Raw genomic sequence first — 20,678 nt, forward strand, 5'->3', positions numbered from 1 at the left:
CTTTCACATCATTGTTTGATACAAACTTTTGAGGTGGGTTATCTAGTAGTCGAAGTCAAAATTGATCAATTAGCATCACCAGTTTTCTGTTACCTGAATTGATTTTATTAATTTTAACTCTCTATTTTTTTTTTTGTCTCTGATGTTCGACCCATTCTAATGAAAATGTCAAAAAAAAAAAAAAAATGCGTGGTTTAATCCAGGTTTTTAATTTAACATTGTCCATAAAGATTTTAAAACGAGAAAAATCAAAATACAACATTGAAAAAAATATATATTATCCTAAGAATCTATGTCCAATTTGTTTGGTATGTACTGAGTTCGACAACATATAAACACTAATAAATATATTTGAGTAGAAATCATTTTAGGCAAAAGGTAAAGTTTGGGTGAGACGGACTCATGTGAGTCCACTATCATGTTTTTGGTGTTGCGGGCCTCGCAATCGGGTTTAGTTAGCCCGCGCCTTTTTATTAGACTTTTGTTATTGAGCCCGGTCTCACGTGAGTCCGGTTTCACACAAAACCTTTTGTATACAAAAAAAATGGACCAACCTAAGGATTATTATAACCAAATTTTGTTTTTTCTCATTTATAATTTCAATATAAGTATATAATCATTCTCTTCACATAATCAATATAATGATGGGAATTATGGGTTTGACAAAAGCTAAAACACAATGATATATTGATATGGAGCAACAATACGTGGTGAAACCTAAAGGCAATGTATTTGCATGAAATTCATTTACTTTTTAAAAGTACAATTGTACAAATACATTGTCACCATTTCCCAAACCACTCGATTACATTTTAGGCATGGACTATTCTATTCTACTGTCAATTAAGGTAAAGATTAAAAAAGCAGCGGTATGATGTCAAAGTCCCACGCAAAAGACCCCAATGTAATAAGTATGCTTCGGTAAAAATTAATTACTATCTTCACTACCTCGCCTTTGCTTTAACTCATTATTTAAACATTAATTGATCAGTAAAACTTGCTTCCATTACAATTCTACCTGTAATTTATTTATAACTAGCCTTTTGACCCGTTCGATGCACGGGTTGTTGCTTAGGTTATTTTTTTTTAAAAGTGTCGGTGTTGTTGTGAAATTTAATAAGGTATATATACATAGATATTGTAGGGAATGAAATGACACATTGGTTTAAGTTATATTTAAGTTTAAGAGATGAAAAGACTATTTTATTAATGTAATGAACACTAATTAGTTTAACTTCAATTTATTATAAATGGGAATTTTAAAAGAAAGGATTAAGAGAGGTAACATGTGGCATATGAGTGATTATGGTGACATGTGGCTTAGTATAGATTGTGGTTTGTGTTTTTAAATACTAAGTATAGATATAGATATAGATATAGATATAGATATAGATTTATGTCTATTGTTTTAAAAAATTATATAACTGGTAAGGTACTCCTTCTATTAGATATTAACTATCGCTTTTACTTTCAAATATCAAACTTATTGTAAGAAAAAGTGACGGTCAAAGTTTGATTTTGGAAAACGAAATCGACAATCAATATAGAGCATAGAGAGTGTGTATGTATATGTGCTATATTATTGACTTTTGTTGTCGTTAAAGATGAAAAGAACCCATGTCTAATGACCATTAATAGAGAATACTGGTAGTGAAATCCACATAAACTTTATTACCTACTCCGTTCTCTTTTGTCTTTCATTAGTGATGGGTTGTCTACTCAATGGGTAGATGTAACAATGTCCGTTAAGAAGAGAGGAGCGGGGACCAAAATTAAATAATAAGTGCGTGCTAATTTCATGTAGTTCTTGTGTACATTCCCCATGCAAAACCTGAATGTCACGAGGATATCACAGTCATGGGGAGGTGATCATCTTTAACCTTTGCTTGCCATAATTGAAACCACTTGTTCCATCATTTTGTTCCCCTTCTCTATTTTTCCTTTGCCATGACTAAAATTTCACGCCAAGCAACAATCCCACTACTTTACTTGTATATAAACCCCTTCATCCTAAGCCTAAACCTCAATAACCTAATCTAAATTCAAATCCATCATTCCATTAACCCCTAAAGTATCAACCGAAAATGGGAAAAAGAATTTGTTTCTTCATTCTTTTCTCCTTGTCCATATTTTACCGGATAACAGCACAAGACCGTGCACCCCACGGGCTAGCTAACCAGAGCCCGACAGCCTTATCTCCCACGGCGTATGAGTTCTTCCACCCTAATGCTCATCAAGAATCTTGTACCAAATCAAACTGTGCACCAATTCCATTAGCAGCTCAAGTGCATGAAATGCAGTCTGAAGCAGCAACAACAGAAACTTCCCCATTAACGCGGACAACTGCTTTTGGAGCAGGAACAATTGCTGGCCCTGCTTTTGCAGCCATAATCGTTCTCTGCTTGGCGATGGGGGTCTACTATGTGGCTAAGACTCGTCAAGAAAATGTCAATCGTACTAAACCTATCCAACCAGATGTTTAATTTTATGTACTGTTTCATTATTTCAATGAACCGTCTTTTGCCTGTATTATACAGCCTTCAGGCCTACAGATTTCATCCACATTGTAGTGTGTTTTTTTTTCGTTTTTTTAGTTAGTAAAATGAACAAGATGGGGTAAACTCCAGCAGCAATTGAACCCCCATCGCTTTTCGAGCATGGGAGATGAGAGGGACTACTACCGTCCCTCCTCCCTCATTCTCCCCACTATGACATTAGTTGCTGCTTGCTCATGTGAGCTCGCATGGTACTAGCTAGGATCTTTTTTACTTCTCTTTTCGATACGAAGAGTTTATTGTAGTAATTTATTAATGTATACGTAAGATTTTTGAGCATCTGTTTGCCCATTCCTTGTGATTTTCTTTGCCAAACTTTTCACCCCTCTTGCTAAACAAGCAACTCAACAACAATGGCAAACGAGGGAGGAGATTAATCATGATTCATGATTAAGACAGAAGTAATTAAAAAGGCTTTCGTAGTTAACTAGGGATCCCTAATGAATACAATCAATTAAGAATAATATGTGCTCGTATTTAAGTACTTAATTAATCCAGTGTAATCACTCAGATGTCTCTTAGTAATGATGGTGTTTCAAATCATTCACAGGTAAAAAGACATGAATTCATAATTTAACTAGGTATCACAGGTGAATACATACATTTAAATAAAATAAAATGCATTATTAATTCATTGTAAATTCTCAGCAGTCTTGGCAATGATGGTGTTCATTTCTTGTAAACGCACGCACACAAGCACAATTCTGCAATAAAATTCGACAAAAAACTCCTACGGAGGAGATAGTAACAATAACAATTTTTAAAGATTGTAAAACATGCACGCACACCATTCTGTAGGTTTCAACAAACAAGGCCACAAAGTAAAACAACAGTTTATAAATAAACAGAAATGCAGTGGTGCACTTGCTCTTTCTCTGATCATAACCATGGTTTTTGAGCCAAATATATTTCCATAATGGCCTCAATGATAACAGAAAGGAACCTCTGAGTTCATCCATACAACAGATTACTTCAGTAACAGCAAAATGTGAAAGTCGAGTAAACATTTTAACCTAAAAACCATCATGAAATTTCATATTTTCCTGGACGTTCACAAAAGATGCAGACCAACTGAAAACCTAATGTTACAGGAGCCAAATCTAATTATAATGATCAAACAAAAATTTCACCCATGATAATATATAGGGACGTTCAAAAGAAACATTTATATATATGAGTATGGATTAACTTGGATACAATGTCACTTATGTCAGTCATACAAAGAATGTCAAACTCACACGTTACAATCTGGTTGACCTCCCTCACAGGAGCAAGGAGTAAAATGTGACAGTTGCAGAAAGAATGCATACGCTAATTACTGCATACATCTCCATTCTTTTTTATGCAGTTCACTCAACAATCCGGTTACAGATATTTTACCAACCACGTGAACTAAGAGATGCAATCAGAGTCCCGAAAGTCTGATCTACAGCTTTGTTCCACAAATGTGCAATTTCGAAAGATTTTGTTGCAAGAACTGGCCTCTCAACCTGCATGGATCTCATTTAAGAGTAAGTCAGATAAAGTCATTGATTCTCATAGAGATAAACTAAGATATAACTCTTATTGAGCGGAAAACACTTTCCTACACTCTGGGTACATGAAGATAAGCAATAAGGCTACTTCTCTACTCCCCCTTCTCAATATGGTAAAATATTCTATAGCATGAGAGAATATATTGATTTTACTGATAATCTACAGCTCATCCAGATTCATACCAATATCCCCTATCTCTTGAACTATACAAAAAGGTTCTATATATTCTCAAGTCAAACAAGAAAAAACGCAAAAACAATGTCTAATTTTCCTTTTTTTCCCTTTTCATTTGAGAATTTTTTAATAACAAAATGCTGTGGAGACAACATGTTTTCAACCAAAAATATTTACAGTCAAAGAAAAGAGCCTATAGCAAAGATCGCCAGCCTTAGTAATCAGCCAATACACTCCATTTCAAAGTAAGCAACTTTAGAAATATTTAAAGGTTACAACACATCATTAGCACAGAACAATCCATTCAATTTAACATCTAACATAGCATCTATACAAGGTGAGTAATGGTGTTGCAACAAATACAAATATCATTTTGTGAGAAATAAAAATCTCAATCATGTACTGTACAGTTTTATAAACTGAGAATGTTGTCATGGACATAACCAAAAAAAAAAAAAAAAACAGAGAGAGAGAATTGGATTTCTCCCAACATTCATAAAGATAAAACCTCTTTTAAAAAGGTTAAAATAGAGGATGAAAAAGTGGCCAAGTCACTTAAAGCCTTAAAGGTCAAGGTTACAATAACAAATATGGTCAATTTTCAATGACATGCAGTTCATTAGAGCATGTGTGTAAAAATAAATGGTACTTTGCTAAAGGTGCAAGTAATCATACAATCAAAGTAAATTTGTAGATCATAATCCAAGAATTATTCATATGTAATTATCATTGATGGCTCCATAACAAATAAAAATAAGGATTAACCAAGGTTAGCTCTGTAAAGGTTGACCAAGGTTAAACTGAAAGATAACCAAAAAGCAATAAAGCATTTGGAGTTACAGGCAACTTTTGAGGCGAGAAAAGTTGTAAATTTAAAAAAGGGGAACACATATGCAATGTCTAGACAACAAAACGATCTGAACCTATTGTTTGTCCATGGCTAAAAACTGAATATATATTCCAAAAAATTTGCAAGCTAGCGGGCAAACGACCCGATTGTATGATAGACCCGAATTGACCCTACCCGAACAACCCGATTGCCAGGTCTAGACTTATGCAGAAAGACCCTCTTGAAGCCACACATGAAGCTTTGTAATTTGAAATTTTAAGAAATTAAAGACTAGGAACAGAAGAAGATGGCGTAGTAATTGCCTATATTAATCATTCTAATCAACATCACCAAGCTTGTTTACTTCACAAGCATTCAAGGATGCCTTTTACAAAGCAAGCCAAACCAAGAGCTAAGAAGCTGCATCAGTAGTGCACACATAATCAATCTCACCTAGCACCAAATGCTTATTTTTCTTCTGTCATTAAGTGATTTTATTTCTTCTGTCGACAGGTCATTATTATCCCATTTAGTCAAGTAGCATCACTTGACCAAAGTGCTTATTTTCTTCTGTCCAAAAGTGATTTTGATAAGATGACACAGGAGTACTTTGTGAGAATTAGATATTCAGGTAATAATAATAAGAATAAGAATAAGAATGAAGTTTAAAGCACTTATAGAAAAGGAAAGTGGCTATAGTCGCTATACAATTCAAATTTTGAGAGCTGATAGTCGATAGAGATTGTAAAATTATTTCAAATAAACAACTATGTGAGGCAGCAGCAATCCCTTTACAGTCCCTAAATCGCCAAAGCATATTAGGGTGGTCGAAAGTAAGGATAGGACTCTAATTTTATGGGTCAAAAAGAAGTATAGTATCTTTTAATCCATGAAGAAAGAAAAAGTCTAAGGACAGTTTGGGTGAAGCTCTTGCATGATAAATATTACTGACCAATTGTTTTACCCAACAAAAGTTCATATAATGTAAGCCAGTGGAATAATTGAGGTGGATAGAAGCTGTGTGTCCACACTTGTGAGTTTTTGAATTATCAACTATGCTGCATTGAATGGCAAGAAATTTAAATATGATCAAGAAACTTCATGGAATTGGAGTTCAGCAAGTGAAAAATCATACAATTAATAGGGTATTTCGGTATTTCCTCAGTTTGAAGGCAAAAGTCCAATGCATCCTATGCGAAATTGCTAAGGAAGCCTCTAGGCCTCTACCTACTTAGACTCATCCCCTCATTTGACATGCTAAATTCAAAACCCATCCAAAGTAAAGCCCAAATATAATCCAAATCCTGCTGATCTTTACCATGTGACTGAGAGGCCTTAAGATGCTCATTGTTTTGTATATTTATTGATATTGAACCATTGAGTTAAAAAGAGCTAGGCTTGAGCAGACACTGAACTAGGTAATTGTTTAAAAAAATAACACTGTCCAGAAGAAGAAGCATCAGGAAAGAAAGTAATAGAAGCCTTGAGGTTATGAAGCCACTAACGAAGAGTAAATAAGGTACATAGACAGGCTAGGTTAAAAGCGATATATTGGGTGAGAAGGCATTACTACAACAATCACACATTTGAAAATATAATGAATATGTAAATCTTTGTTTCTTAATAAATTTAATAAGAGCCAGAGCACATGTAAATGACATAGAATTAAATAAGTAAATAAAAAAGGTATTTAATGGAAAAGGGCAGATAGCATCAAGCATATCAAATACTAGTGATGATGCTGAAAGAGCACTTATATATTTGTCTTTTGATGGGTGATGATACTATTACTCAGAGTTCAAATAAGCAATTCTTTAGTTTTTTCTACCACAGAAAAAAGCTAGCAAGGTTAAATCAATCTGGCATATTGGTATAAGGTTTCATTTTTTGTGTTTAAAGAGAGATCTAACTGAGATACATTAAATCCTTAGATCAGTAGCCATTATTTTAAAGACAAACTTAAAATACAAAGACTTATGAAAGATGTATACAGAACGAGGGTAAATTTTAAGTGAGGCATTGAAAGTAAACTTGATTTGTTGCACTAAAAAATTCTACAGAGTATATACTTCCACCATTTTATATTAGTTGACATGCTTCATACTGGCGCGCATATTTAGGAAGGGTGTGAGGGAATGAAAAAAGACTAAAAGACCCCTAGGCCTTAACCACTCTCCCTTCTTCTACCTGGCACTCTGGCAGAATAGGCCACCACTACCGCCACCCCAACCTTCTTCAACTCCACTGGTCACCACCACCACTATCTGCAAGACCACCACCCCATTTTCCTCAATTATTTCCATCGGAACAATCCTTCTGACATGAACTTGGATTTTTAAAAAAGAAAAAAAAAAAATCATCATCAAAACTTATCATGTTTGATTGAAATTCTATCCCCTTTGATCAGGTAGTTCTTCCTCTTTTTTACAATTATAATAATAATTAGAATTGAATTCCTTAAAAGGAGCATAAGATGGAATATTTAGAATTTGGAATGTTCTAAAAGCCCAGATTTTGTGACCCATTTTGCTCAGTGGAGGATGGGTAATTGCTTCAAAAATTAGGGTCAGCTTATTTTAGAATTACCCTCTGCAACAATGGTGGAGCAATTGGCGTTGATAGTAGAAAAAATAAATAAATAAATAAAAAATAAAATATAAAATATAAAATAAAACACCGGAGGAGAGCGCATGTGAGAAGAAAAGAAAGAAAATGGGGTCGGTGGACAAGGTGGCGACGGGGTACGTCGTGGTGGTGGTGGCGGTAATGGAAGATGGGTGGTAGTCTATGGAAATGTTGGAATAGGTGAGATGATGATGATGGAGGTGTGAGAATTCTACGGTGGGTTTATGGGTGAAGGGAAGAGAGAGAAGAAAGGAGAGAGATGAAGACCCTTAAGGGTAAAATTGACAATTTAACACACAAACATTACCTAAAATAGAAATGTGTCAACTAAAAATAAAATTTCCAAAAAGGAATGAGTCAACTAATAAAAAACGGATCGTGTCAACTTAAAATAAGATTCCCAAAAAGGAACATGTGTCAACTAATAAAAAATGGAGTATTTTACTTTACATTATGAGAGGGTAAAAGTTGATTTGTAGTTCGCCAGTAAAAAAATTTCATATAATATTATAAGCATTACATTGATCATGTTCAGCATAAGCAAAGCAATATAAATAGTTATGTCTGTCTTTGTAATATTAAGCAGTTTAAAATGAAAATATATATAGATATAGTTAAGAGCTCTCATCTCTCTAATTTGTTGATAGAGTTATACTTCGTATTATATTAGGATCCTACAACACTTATCATCATCTTATAACTATAGAAACTAGTGTAGGTGCCTTATTACATGAAATTTGAGCTACGTGCCAAGTACGTAAAACAAGCTAGTCTTTACCAAGAAGAAAGAAACAGCATTAAACCACTTCCCACAGGATTTGTTGCAGGAAGGGATAATATACTACTTCAGAAGATTAACGACATTAATATAACCAAACAGTAAAGAGACAAAGGGGAAAGCTATATTATACGCTTACACCAAACACAAAAAATATGGCAGAGAAACACCTGGGAAAGCTATAACTTACTTCATGACAATTTCTCATGCAACCGCAAAGAAAAAAGGAGGGTGGCACACTTGTTCAGATCCTATATATCAACCTTAAATGTGAAATAGTGAATCTTTTTATAATGTCTCATCTACTCAAAATGACGCAATAATTTCATCTAAAGGACTCTAATCTCATATCCAGAGCTAATAAAATGACTAACAATGTTAAGCTTAACTTGCACCAACAATAATGTTCAGCTTAACATCACTATATGGGTTCACTAAACTACCAATTCATACTATCCTGTAATTCTTTCTGTATAATTTGAGGTTATTTCGAGTATGACAATGAAATACTGAATCACATCATAAAATTGACAGCTTTGCAAAATGTAAGGAAATTTGACATTTGATGAAAAATGGCATATTGTAGCCAAAGGATACACAATCATCACAATTACATTGCCAGAATAGTCCTTAAGTCATTAAAAAAAAAAATCAAAATCGAATGGAACGAATGGCATTAAGCAGCAACATTATAATCAATATAACAAGATCAATCCCTCTTTTCAAAACAACTTGTTGATAATTTGAAATTCTTATCATGGCAAGATAATCAAAAATCAAAGAAGCCAAAACATGAAATCAAAATTACCTCCAAAAATCAAAATAATCAAATCTAGGGTTCCAGAATTGAAAAGCACACAACATCAAATCAAAATTCTACAAAAATGGAGCACAAAATCAGCAGCATTTCGAGTATCACCTGTAATTGATTGTCGAATTTAGCATTGTTCTCAGAAATTGTTTTGTAGATATTTCGTCGATTCTCGAAAACGACGGCAGCTGTCAGAGCACTTCCGAGCGCAGCGCCGAGTAATCGCTCCTGAAAAATGCAACAAAATTGAAATTGATTTGATCAATTTCTTAGCTTTTGATTACAATAAACGTGATTTGAACTTGGTTTTCAGATGAAAATGTGAGTGAAAATTGAAACCTGAGCAAGAACGCTGATCATTGTGTCGTGGATTTCTGTTGATTGTTGTTCAACAGCAATTTTCGCCGGTTTCGTAGATTGAGTTTTTGATGGATTGGTTTTTGGTGAAGAAACGGGTTGGGTTTAGACTTTAGACTTGAGAGATTCGGATGGCTTGATAGTCATAATTGAAAACGGGTATAATTTGACCCAACATACGATGTGGATCGGATAGTTACTCGGCTTACTCCCTTTTGGCTAGTACGGAATACACTTTATATTCTTTCATCTGAACTTGTCTTAACTAAACTAAGCCTTATTTGGTTGAACAAAAAAAAAATGGGGGAATTGAAAAATCATGGAAGTTTAGAATTGGGATTTGTATGGTTAGCAATAATAAATGATATACGTAGTATAAAGTAATTGCAAATTCATGGGAATTTACAATTCCTACAAAATGTGGGAATTAAATTACCAAGGCTCCCCTTGTTAACTCAAAATTTCCATGAATTGCAATTTCCTTTATAGCAACCAAATAAATTTATGCAATTTCTAGGAAATTGAATGTGGAAATTTAATTCCAATGAATGCAATTGCCTATAGAAAATAAAATCTCATATCAACCAAACAACACCTTAATTGGACCTAACTATTCCTCATTTTGGGATAGTGGTAGATTCTGATGAGATGAATTTAAATACGAGTAAGTTCATATCGCAGCTGGTGGCTGATCTAGGATTTAGAATAATGGTAGCATGAATTTGTGTTTTAAAGGGAAAAAAAATCTTATAATTGATCATGTAAATCGTTAAATAACCATTTTCAAGATATAACAATGATGAAAGTTACACGATTGTCGACCGTAGAAATCGTAAAACTATTTCTACCGACGTCACTACCGACCACCTTTATGACCTCCAATGTTTTATGTCACCTTCATCTTCATAACCTTCTCCTCCATCTCTACAGTCCACCATAGTCGACTCCACTACTACAAGAATGGTCTATTCATTCCTTTAATGGCAGTAATGACGGATTTTGGTTGATTGATGCTGCATGATTTCTCACTTGTTTGGGTCAACAAATTGAGGGATTTGGATGAGCATATGTTGAGAGCAGGTGAGAGATTGAAGGAGGGAAGCAATGTAATAAGTGAAGAGCGAGGAAGAGATAATGATGTGGATAAGGAGAGGATACATGGAGAATAAATATGAAATGATTGATTTGAAATTCTAAGTTTATTTTTTTTTTTCCAAACAAAGAATTTGGAAATTTAATGTTAGTGTTTTGAATACTAGATGATTTGAAATTTCAGATTTCAAATGAAATGCATGAATCCAAACACTGCCTAAAATTTCACGCTAACAATATATAGCGACATTTTTAAGGCAATGTTTGCAATCTCCATGTTTCATTGTGACTAGCAAGTGACATGGCATTGCGATATGTTATGTGCACACATTAGTTAAAATCTTAATCTCGCATTCGTTAGTGTATGTTATCTTCACTCCATTGTATAACTTATTACTCTTATTTATTTAAGCTACAATTGTATAAGATAATCCCTTTGCTCCCTTTTTATCTTCACATTTATTGTAGCAAACTAGCAATCTATACTAATCTATTAAAAAGTATTCCTAAGAACGTTCATGTGCCACGTAGGCTTCTCATTGCACCACGTCATATAACGATAAAGAGGTTTGAACACTCAACCTCTTAGAAGAAAAGTCATTGTTTAACCATCTAACTATTGTCACTTATGTTATAATCTTGCACACAAATTAATATTATACTTCAAAAGTATTGAAATCACATATAAATTATTAAATGTCTGTTTAAAAAATTAGCAATTGCACAACTTAAAAAGTAGCAACTCGGGGCAACACTCGGACTATACACTAGTTCTGAGATTTTATGGGGGCTTTATTTTTATTTTTTTTTTTTTTCTATTAGATTTTGGAATATTCATCTCTACACAATTTGATAATAAAGAGAGTAATATTCACAAAAAAAAATAAAAAATTGTTTCAAAATACCTCAAAATTGGGCTCATTTTATAGAGAAAAATAAAATAGAGCCGTTGGTTTTTTTTTTTTTTGAATTGTATTTTAAAAATTATGGCCGTTACAAAATTACAACGGTAATAAAATCAGAGCAAATTTAGCCATTGATTAAAGAAATAGGTGCCACAATTACTATAACAAATCAGCAAATTACAAACATAAGAAAGGGATAGTTAGTAAAAAGTGAGTTCCTTTTTGACTTTTTGGATAGAATTCATAAGAAAGAGAAAATTGTTTAAATACATTGATATTATTATACTCTATGCTATTTGATTGAAAACTACATGTGCAAGGTCCCCCGGGACTGCCGAGAACATAGTGAGAGGTTGAGACACTTCCACTCCAAAATTGGCTAACCAATCTGTAGCACAATTCGCCTCACGGTAGCAATGCTCAATAGTGACTTCCCATCCTTCTCTCAAAATAAGGGCGCGACCGCGCGACACTTTCGAACGATATGAATACAAGGAGAGTTGGGGGACTCATTCTCCACCAACATACGAACAACAACTTGGACCTTCCTGTGACTTCCATTCCAAGCGATTGCTAAAACTTTTTGTTACATAACATTACATGCTATGTTCACCGGGCCATATTCATCTCTTTCGATATTATTCTCTATTTTTATTTAGCTACTTCCTCAAAAATAAGTTTAAACAAAATAACAAGTTTTTGGCAAAAAAAATACAATGTTTAATTAATATAAAAAAAATAATTGATTTAAAAAAAAAATAACACCAAGTCTAAGCAAAATAACCTCATACTTAAAAAGATCGTCATATGATTTAAACCAAAATAACACAATTCAATGTTTTAAAAAAAAAAAACAAAAGGCTAATACGAAGTATATACTAACATAATGTTTCAGCAAATAACATTATAGTTTAGCAAAATAATATAAGGTTCAATCCAAAATAACTCATGGCTTTAACATAATAACGTGTATAGCATGATAGTATGGTTCAATAATTTGTGTCCCACTAATGTTCCATTAAATATGATTAGTTCTTGAAATATTTACTTGCCTTTTAAAATTTGAGAAGTGAGACCTTGTAATTATTACAACCAATGATATTAAGTGGAACACAAATGGAACATGAAAAATGAGACAGAGGATCTAAACTCAGAAGTACCATAGTCCAAGAGTACTTAAGTCCTTTTTTTTTTTTTTTTGAGGAAAGCAAAATTATAATTTTTGGTTAATCATAAAGGAAATTTTGTTTTTTACCACCTCACAAAAACACGAAAATCTGTTTTACCACCTCCCAAAAAAAAAAAGTATTAATTTACCACCTCATAAAAAACACGAATATAGGTTTTACCACCACTTAACGGTTTCCATCCAAAAATTCCGTTAAGTGTGGCCCACGGTAACACGTGTCAGCATTTTATTTGTTAAAAAAAAGAGAAATTAAAAAAAAAAAACAAAAAAACCTAAAACTACTCCAGCCACCACCACAGCGCCACCCCCGCGCCACCGCCGCCTTCCCCCCAACTCACCACAGCACTCCCTGAAACCACCACCCGCGTCGCACCACCAGCCCCAACCCACCTGAATCCTCCCCCTCCCTTTCCCGCAACCGCATCGTGGCTGTTTTGGGGGGATTCGTGGTCATTGAGGGTTGTGGGTTGGTGGTTTTTGGGTCGATTGCGGTTGCGGGAGAGGGAAGGGGGCGTTCAAGTGGGTTGGGAGAGGGAGGGGGTGGAGCCGCGCCGCCGGTGGTAGGTTTGGGGGGGCAGTCGTGGGTTGGGTGGTGGCGCGGTGGTGGCGCTGGGTAGTTTTAGGTTTTGTTTTTTTTTATTATTTTTTCTTTTTTTGGCCAATAATAACACGACACGTGGCTTTATGGGCCCACTTAACGGGTTTCTAAACGGAATCAGTTAAGTGGTGGTAAAATCTATTTTCGTGTTTTTTATGAGGTGGTAAAGTAATACTTTTTTTTGGGAGGTGGTAAAAAAGATTTTCGTGTTTTTGTGAGGTGGTAAAAAACAAAATTTCCTAATCATAAATGAATTAATGTCGTTAAAAAAAAAATTATTAACCTTTGAAAAAATTCCAGATTTTTTATCTCTCTCTTCTTAAACCCTATTACACTCACTTCAACACATTTGAGTTCAGACTTCAGATCTCACTCCCCACCATTTTCGCTCCTTTCACATTTCCCAACCTCAGATCACACCCATCTTCAATGCCGACTCGACTCCTCCTCACCCTCCTCCTCTCCACTCTCCTCCTCCTCTCCCTAACCACCGCCACCACCACCACCGACTCCGACGACCTCGACGAAGACCTCAGCTTCCTCGACGCCGACGACGACACCGACACCCACTCCCACAAACCCCACGATCACGACCACGACCACACCGATGAATTCAACGAAGACGACGACGAAGACTTCGGCAACTTCGACGACTTCGACGAGTCCCAATTCGGCGACGACTCCGACCCGTCGGAATACGCGGTCCCCGAAGTTGATGACAAAGACGTCGTCGTTTTGAAGGAGAGGAATTTCACTGATGTGATTGAAGGGAATAAGTTTGTTATGGTTGAATTCTACGCGCCTTGGTGTGGACATTGTCAGTCACTTGCGCCGGAGTACGCTGCTGCTGCTACTCAGCTTAAAGAGGAGGGTGTTAAAGATGTTGTTCTTGCTAAAGTTGATGCGACTGAAGAGAATGAACTTGCTCATCAGTTTGATGTTCAGGGGTTTCCTACTGTTTATTTCTTTGTTGATGGGGAGCATAAGCTTTATAATGGTCAGCGTACCAAGTAAGATTCTTAATTATTTTAATTCATTGATTTAATTATGTTGAATTGTTTTGATTCAGTTCAATTTTTAAGGGGTGATTTTGTTTTTTTTTTATTAGGGTATATTTGATTTTGATTGATTAATTGATTGGGGGATTTGATTTGTGCAATCTCATTTTAGATTTGGGGAGATTCTAATTATTGAGATTCACTAATAATTGAGTTATTTTTTTTAAATGAAAAATATGTGATTCGGTTGTGGGAAATTGAATTTTCTAATAATGATGATCTTGTAATATAATTTTTTTTTTTTTTTTTGATTGATTTGCTGAATTTTGATGGTGTGGATTATGATATTACTTATATAGCTATATACAAGAGGATTGATGGTTGAATAGTTGAGTTTGTACCTTTGTATGATTGTGGAGTTATAAATTTGGGATTTTTCCAGTTTATGTTGGTTTTATGTTTGGAAATAGGAGGATACTTTTTTCATTTGTTAGATTGGAAGTGTTGCAGAATGTTAATATTGATATTTTATTCATACCAAAATTTTGATCAAGTGAATTCAAGGATACAAGCGAATCTGGGAGTTGCAACATTTGTTTTTGGGGAAGGGGTTATGAACTTATAAAAAGTAACTCTTATTGCCAACAACTTTTACAATTGTAATTTTTTATTATGAAGTGATTGTGTTTAGTGGCTTTTTGAGATCGAAAAACTACTTCATTTAGGAATATGGTGATTGCATACAGGAGCAGCTATCAATGAAATTTCGATATAGAAAAGGTTGGATTTAGACTTATTATATTTGCTTATATGTAGGGAAGCTATAGTGACATGGATTAAGAAGAAGACAGGGCCTAGTGTACTCAACATTACAACGACAGAAGAAGCAGAAAAGATTCTAACTTCAAATGAGAAAGTTGTTTTGGCTTATCTAGACTCGTTGACGGTAATTACAACTTATCTATTATGCAGTTGATATGTTGAAGTATGAGGTTTTATATTTTGTGTAGTGTGTGACATCTTAATCTCTGTTTTACACTTGTAGGCTTTAAGTGCTTTGTACATTTCTGTTTATTGGTCTCTTTGGTAGCATGTTCTTTTGTTGTTGGCAATTGATTGTTAGGATGCTGTAGTAAACTAACCGTTGGGCTTCATGATGTTCCTTAAGTTGTCAAATAGAATGGACTAGTGCACAAAATATTGTGCTCCATATTATTATTTATTTATTCAGGTAACATAATTTGGAATCAAAATGTTGGACTTTAGAACCGATTTGGATACTAGTGATGTTGGCCACTATTAGGAAACATTTATAAATTTTTTGACATTTTAACCTAGATGTTATGAAGTGGGATGGGTAGTCTGGATGCCTTTTCACCATTGATAATGAGATGGTTCCTTCCAAGATGGCTATAACTTTCATGTGAATATACATCTAAACCATGTTTATTGTTAAGCTGTTCTCCCAAATACCTTCTGTGTTGGATTTTGATAAACCATGTGCAACTCTTAATTTCAAAAGCTGTTTTTGGTAATAATTTTGTATCCAAACTAGAATCATGTGTGTGTGTGTAATTAGATGCTTTAAGCTAATCCTCCATTTGTAGTATAACTGTATAACTTATTAAGGATTATAAAATTAAGGGCTCTTTGCCTATTAGACTAGGTTGTCTCATGGTTGGAGTTTCAAGGAGTCTCATATAGCCCTACGTTCTGAATTAGGTAGGAATGTTTAACTTTGCATGATAAGAATATATGATCGAAATTCCTGTAGTGATTAATGAAAGGAGAAGATAAACTGTGAAGATTGTGAATATTTGAGCTGGATATTTTATTAACTTGTGTCTTGGTCCTAATTATTTTATCAAACACCGGTTGTGGTTTTCCACTGAATACTCTTTGTTTGCCTGATTGCATTCCTTTTAATTGCTCTATTTTGATGTTAATTTGTATGCAGGGTCCTGAAAGTGATGAGCTTGCTGCTGCTTCAAGAAATGAAGATGATATAAGCTTTTATCAAACTGTGAAGCCTAATGTGGCAAAGCTATTTGAAATCGATGCTGACGCTAAACGACCTGCTTTAGTATTGCTAAAGAAGGATGTTGAAAAATTTAATCATTTTGGTGAGTGGATCATTATATCTCGTGTTTTAATTGACTGATTGTTCTGCTTTTAGTCCCATCATTTTTCAGCTCATCCTAATTGATCTTTTGAGTGATCCGTTCAGGATTAAATTTCTTAACAGCTTGATGTTGAGATTGTTGCCTTGTGCAGATGGCAAATTTGAAAAATCTGCAATTTCCGAGTTTGTCTTTGCCAATAAACTTCCCCTGGTGACGACCTTCACTAGAGAAAGTGCTTCTGTGATATTTGAAAGTCAGATCAAGAAGCAGGTGAACATCTGATTTATTTAATGTGCTAAAAACTGATATCACCCTAATCCGATGTGGGTGTGGATTACCTCAACTACCACTGACAATATACGTTTTGTCCAGATCTTGCTGTTTGCCAATTCAAATGATTCAGAGACAGTTCTTCCTGTGTTCCGGGAAGCTGCCAAATCTTTTAAAGGAAAGGTAATATGGTTTGTGCTATCTTCTTTACTGTCAGACCATGTAGATATTTTGCTTGATATTGTGTCTATTGGTACGAGATCCATTACAAACTCTGATATCTGAAGCTACAGAATCTTGTAAGTCCTATGTGATGCTTGTTCTGGTTGCAAAAGCCCTCTTTTAATGAGGAAAGGAGTAATCCTTATGGCCTCTATTTCATCATTCACTTTTTTCTTGGCTTCCCATCTTCATCCATTTTATTCTCGAGTAAAACTGCACTTTTAGAGCAAATTCCCTTCTATCCTAGTTCTATCTGGCTTTTGTGTGTGGTTTTTTTTTTTTTTTAAAAAAAATTTTATTTATTTATTTATTTATTTGGGGGGGGGGGGGGGGGGTTAGGGTATGCTGTTAATTATTCTTATGCATGTCTTAAAGCATGCTTTTTCTTGATTCTCATTCTCGTTTGTCCTCCTTCATGGATTATCATTAGTCATTGATCTGTTTGATTCTTCATATTCTACAAATGGAATGATTTTAATGTCTTGCTTCTGATAATTGTTGTTGATGTGATGCAGCTTATCTTTGTTTACGTTCAACTAGACAATGAAGATACTGGCAAGCCTGTTGCTGAATTTTTTGGTGTTTCAGGAGATGAACCAAAGGTACATCATTTGTGATTTTTCTGTTGCTTTTTATTTCATTTTTTTTTCTAATGCTATTAGTTGTCTTAGAAATGGGATCAGATTTGATAGCATTGAGCATCCTGCTCGTCTGTACAGGTTATTGGATACTCAGGAAATGATGATGGCAAGAAGTTCTTTCTTGATGGAGAAGTAACTTTGGATAAATTGATGGTAATTATAATTTCTTTAATTGTTGTTAAAATAATTTCTTCAATTATATAGGTACCTGCATAATGGTTGTTTTTTTCTCTTCTGTAATTTCTGAATTGTAATTCTGGAATGGTGATAGTAGAACTTCCTAATGTTTCCATCATTTCATATATAGGCTTTTGCTCAAGGTTTTGTGGATGACACGCTGAAACCTTTCTACAAATCTGAACCAATCCCTGAAACTGTGAGTCACCATTATTTATTAATTCTCCTTGCCCTTCTTTCACTTGGCGCGCTATTTAAAATCCTTTTGATCTAATTTTCATTTTTGTATGAAACAGAATGATGGCGATGTGAAGATAGTTGTTGGGAATAACTTTGACGAGATAGTCCTGGATGAGTCAAAGGATGTTCTGCTTGAGGTTTATTCCTAATGTTAACTTGATCTTTGAGCTTTGTGATTTTCCTTGTTGGATCAGGCTCTTACTTCAATGCTTTTCCCTCTCAGATCTATGCTCCTTGGTGTGGTCACTGCCAATCATTAGAGCCCATATACAATAAGCTAGCTAGACATTTACGAGGAATTGACTCTATTGTCATTGCCAAAATGGATGGAACAACAAATGAGCACCCCAGAGCAAAGGTAGCACAGGACCCTTACCTGTTTCCAGTTTCTGCCTTTGTTCTAATAATTCTGTCGAGTTGCCTTCTTTAGTTGACATTGCCTCAGTTTAATTTGTAATGGCTGTGAAGACTTAGGATTTCTCGTGTTCTTGGGTTACTGCAACCATCTTCCTGTTTTGGAACTAATTACTTGTGCTATTGCTTTTCAGTCTGATGGGTACCCGACAATCTTATTCTTTCCAGCTGGGAATAAAAGCTTTGATCCTGTATGTATATTCCTATGAATCTTTTCACCATTTGAACTTCACCTTCTCTATTAACTCATGTTTTGATTGTGAGACTGACTGCTTTTACACAAATTTTGATAGACAACTGCATGAATTTTGTGAATGTGGCAGGTCACTGTTGATACAGATCGTACTGTTGTGGCATTTTACAAGTTCTTGAAGAAACATGCTGCAATCCCATTCAAGCTTTCAAAGCCTGCATCAACCCCAAAGACTGAAAGTTCTGATCCTAAAGATTCATCTGAGAGCGGGAGTACCAAAGAATTAAAGGACGAATTATAAGAGCTTCAGATATATGATTAAGTTATATTGACTCATTATTCCAATGGATAGCATCATAGAGTGTAGTTTGAGCCCTTGGAGGCAGATAGTTGAAGGTTAGCTGTAGAAAAACTTTGCATCCTTCCAATCCTCCTTGTAGCTCATCGGTGTAATAGATGACATTTCATTGGAATTATAGACTCAAGTTGCTAGTCCTTTTTTTATATTAGTGGGAGTTTTTTTTTTTTTTTTTTTTTTTTTTTTTTTTTTTTTTTTTTTTCTTGTTTTAAAGTAAAATACCTATTTTGAACTTGTGTAACATAATTGGGGAAAAAAAATAAAAGAGCTTCAGCTAATGTTAATGAGGAGCAAGCTCCATTTGATCTATTACATCAACAACAAAGCATGTCAATTTAGTGCTTAGTTACAACTGCCAGCTCATATTTGTGCTTGGTCAGCTGCCTAATCACCAAGAACGCAAGTTAACATCCTGACTCCGTCTGTCAGCGTTAACAATGGTGTCCAAGCTTACTCCACTAAAGCTTCCACCAACACCACCATCTTCATCATGTCCAAGATTCCTCCATTAATTCATCACCGACACCATCGACACCACTATAGACTTCGACGACTTCTTTGCCAAATTAAACGACAACTCTAGGAATTAATATGAAATTTAGGACATGGTCAATCCCTAAGGGTAGGGGTGACCATTTCACTTTGAAATTAATATCCTAGAGAGCTTTGTCAAGGAGCTTTTAGACATAATACTCGCTGACACATAAAAGTAGCTAGCATATAGAGTTGGCGGATGAGAAAGATTGATTAACAACTGGACACCGGCACCACCCGAAGTCACAACCAGCTCATGTGGCTGCCCAAGATGGTCAAGTTCTCTATATGAGGTTTGGGGCACGACACGTTGTGCTTGTGTCCTCCCCTTCTATTGTGGAGGAGTGCTTAATCGGAATGATGTTTTCATGAACCATCCTAAGCTCCTCTGGAAAGCATAATGGACATAACTTCACAACTATTAGGATTGTAGCTGTTGAGATTTTATCTCTTAAACAGTTGCAAATCCTATCAAGGGCTCAAGGCTAATGTGGCATGTTCCTTTATCCCTAGATTGATGAAGTTACAAAGTAGTAGTGAAATGATATGGTTGAGATGAAGACAACATGATGAAGTTGGTAATGGAAAAGATGGAGTAACTTTAATTTGAAGAGTGAGATGAAGGGACATAATGTTTTACAAGGTTTAAGGAACTTGCAAAGCAAAGTTTCAATAGTAGGGTTTCAAATTTTAAAAATATTTTTTTTTTTTTTTTTTTTTTTTTTTTTTTTTTTTTTTTGGAAAAACTAGGGTGGCCAATGCGCGCACCATAGCTAGCAATATTTGGGAAGCTCTTTTGGTTTGCCCTTACAGAGATGTCAATTCGGGTAAATAGGTCGAGTTTGGGTTGGGCAACTCGGGTCGGGTCAATTCGGGTTAATGTCATAACCTATGTGGGCCGGGTTCGGGTTGGGTCATGCTTGAGTCAGGTCACGTCAGGTCATACATCTTATCGGTTTAGGTCGGGTTAATAACAGGTCGGGTTACATTCGGGTCAGGTGAATATTAGGTTGGGTTTAATTCGGGTTTCACGGGTTAGGGTCATTCTTGGTTTTGAGT

General features: G+C 35.0%; 3 protein-coding genes across 3 annotated transcripts; 2 read left to right on the forward strand and 1 right to left on the reverse strand.

The window, feature by feature from the left end:
* Positions 1-2,084: 2,084 nt before the first annotated feature.
* On the forward strand, positions 2,085-2,483 carry LOC145619597 (uncharacterized). The gene has a single exon (XM_081674309.1). The coding sequence runs from the start codon at positions 2,085-2,087 to the stop codon at positions 2,481-2,483; it is 399 nt and encodes a 132-aa protein (XP_081530435.1).
* Positions 2,484-3,696: 1,213 nt separating this feature from the next.
* LOC145621459 (uncharacterized) lies at positions 3,697-9,781 on the reverse strand. Its single transcript, XM_081676187.1, has 3 exons — positions 9,648-9,781; positions 9,417-9,536; positions 3,697-4,045 (listed from the first exon to the last, which is right to left on the reverse strand). The coding sequence occupies exons 1-3, from the start codon at positions 9,666-9,668 to the stop codon at positions 3,932-3,934; spliced, it is 255 nt and encodes an 84-aa protein (XP_081532313.1). The 5' UTR covers positions 9,669-9,781; the 3' UTR covers positions 3,697-3,931.
* Positions 9,782-13,822: 4,041 nt separating this feature from the next.
* On the forward strand, positions 13,823-19,257 carry LOC145619232 (protein disulfide isomerase-like 1-4). The gene is made up of 12 exons (XM_081673879.1): positions 13,823-14,459; positions 15,264-15,393; positions 16,405-16,570; positions 16,722-16,840; positions 16,943-17,023; positions 17,578-17,664; positions 17,782-17,856; positions 18,011-18,079; positions 18,177-18,257; positions 18,344-18,478; positions 18,669-18,725; positions 18,858-19,257. The coding sequence occupies exons 1-12, from the start codon at positions 13,879-13,881 to the stop codon at positions 19,026-19,028; spliced, it is 1,752 nt and encodes a 583-aa protein (XP_081530005.1). The 5' UTR covers positions 13,823-13,878; the 3' UTR covers positions 19,029-19,257.
* The last annotated feature ends 1,421 nt before the right edge of the window (positions 19,258-20,678 follow it).

The sequence above is a fragment of the Chenopodium album genome, chromosome 27 (genome assembly GCF_948465745.1).
Source record: "Chenopodium album chromosome 27, dcCheAlbu1.1, whole genome shotgun sequence".
NCBI classification, from domain to species: Eukaryota; Viridiplantae; Streptophyta; class Magnoliopsida; order Caryophyllales; family Amaranthaceae; genus Chenopodium; species Chenopodium album.

Excerpts from the sequence above, each read along its gene's own strand:
- LOC145619597 (XM_081674309.1), top strand. The coding sequence starts at position 2,085 with ATGGGAAAAAGAATTTGTTTCTTCATTCTTTTCTCCTTGTCCATATTT.
- LOC145621459 (XM_081676187.1), bottom strand. The coding sequence starts at position 9,668 with ATGATCAGCGTTCTTGCTCAG. Across the intron at positions 9,537-9,647 it reads TGATCAGCGTTCTTGCTCAG|GAGCGATTACTCGGCGCTGC; the intron begins GTTTCAATTTTC and ends TGCATTTTTCAG. Across the intron at positions 4,046-9,416 it reads AATTCGACAATCAATTACAG|GTTGAGAGGCCAGTTCTTGC; the intron begins GTGATACTCGAA and ends AGATCCATGCAG.
- LOC145619232 (XM_081673879.1), top strand. The coding sequence starts at position 13,879 with ATGCCGACTCGACTCCTCCTCACCCTCCTCCTCTCCACTCTCCTCCTC. Across the intron at positions 15,394-16,404 it reads CTTATCTAGACTCGTTGACG|GGTCCTGAAAGTGATGAGCT; the intron begins GTAATTACAACT and ends ATTTGTATGCAG. Across the intron at positions 18,726-18,857 it reads GGAATAAAAGCTTTGATCCT|GTCACTGTTGATACAGATCG; the intron begins GTATGTATATTC and ends TGAATGTGGCAG.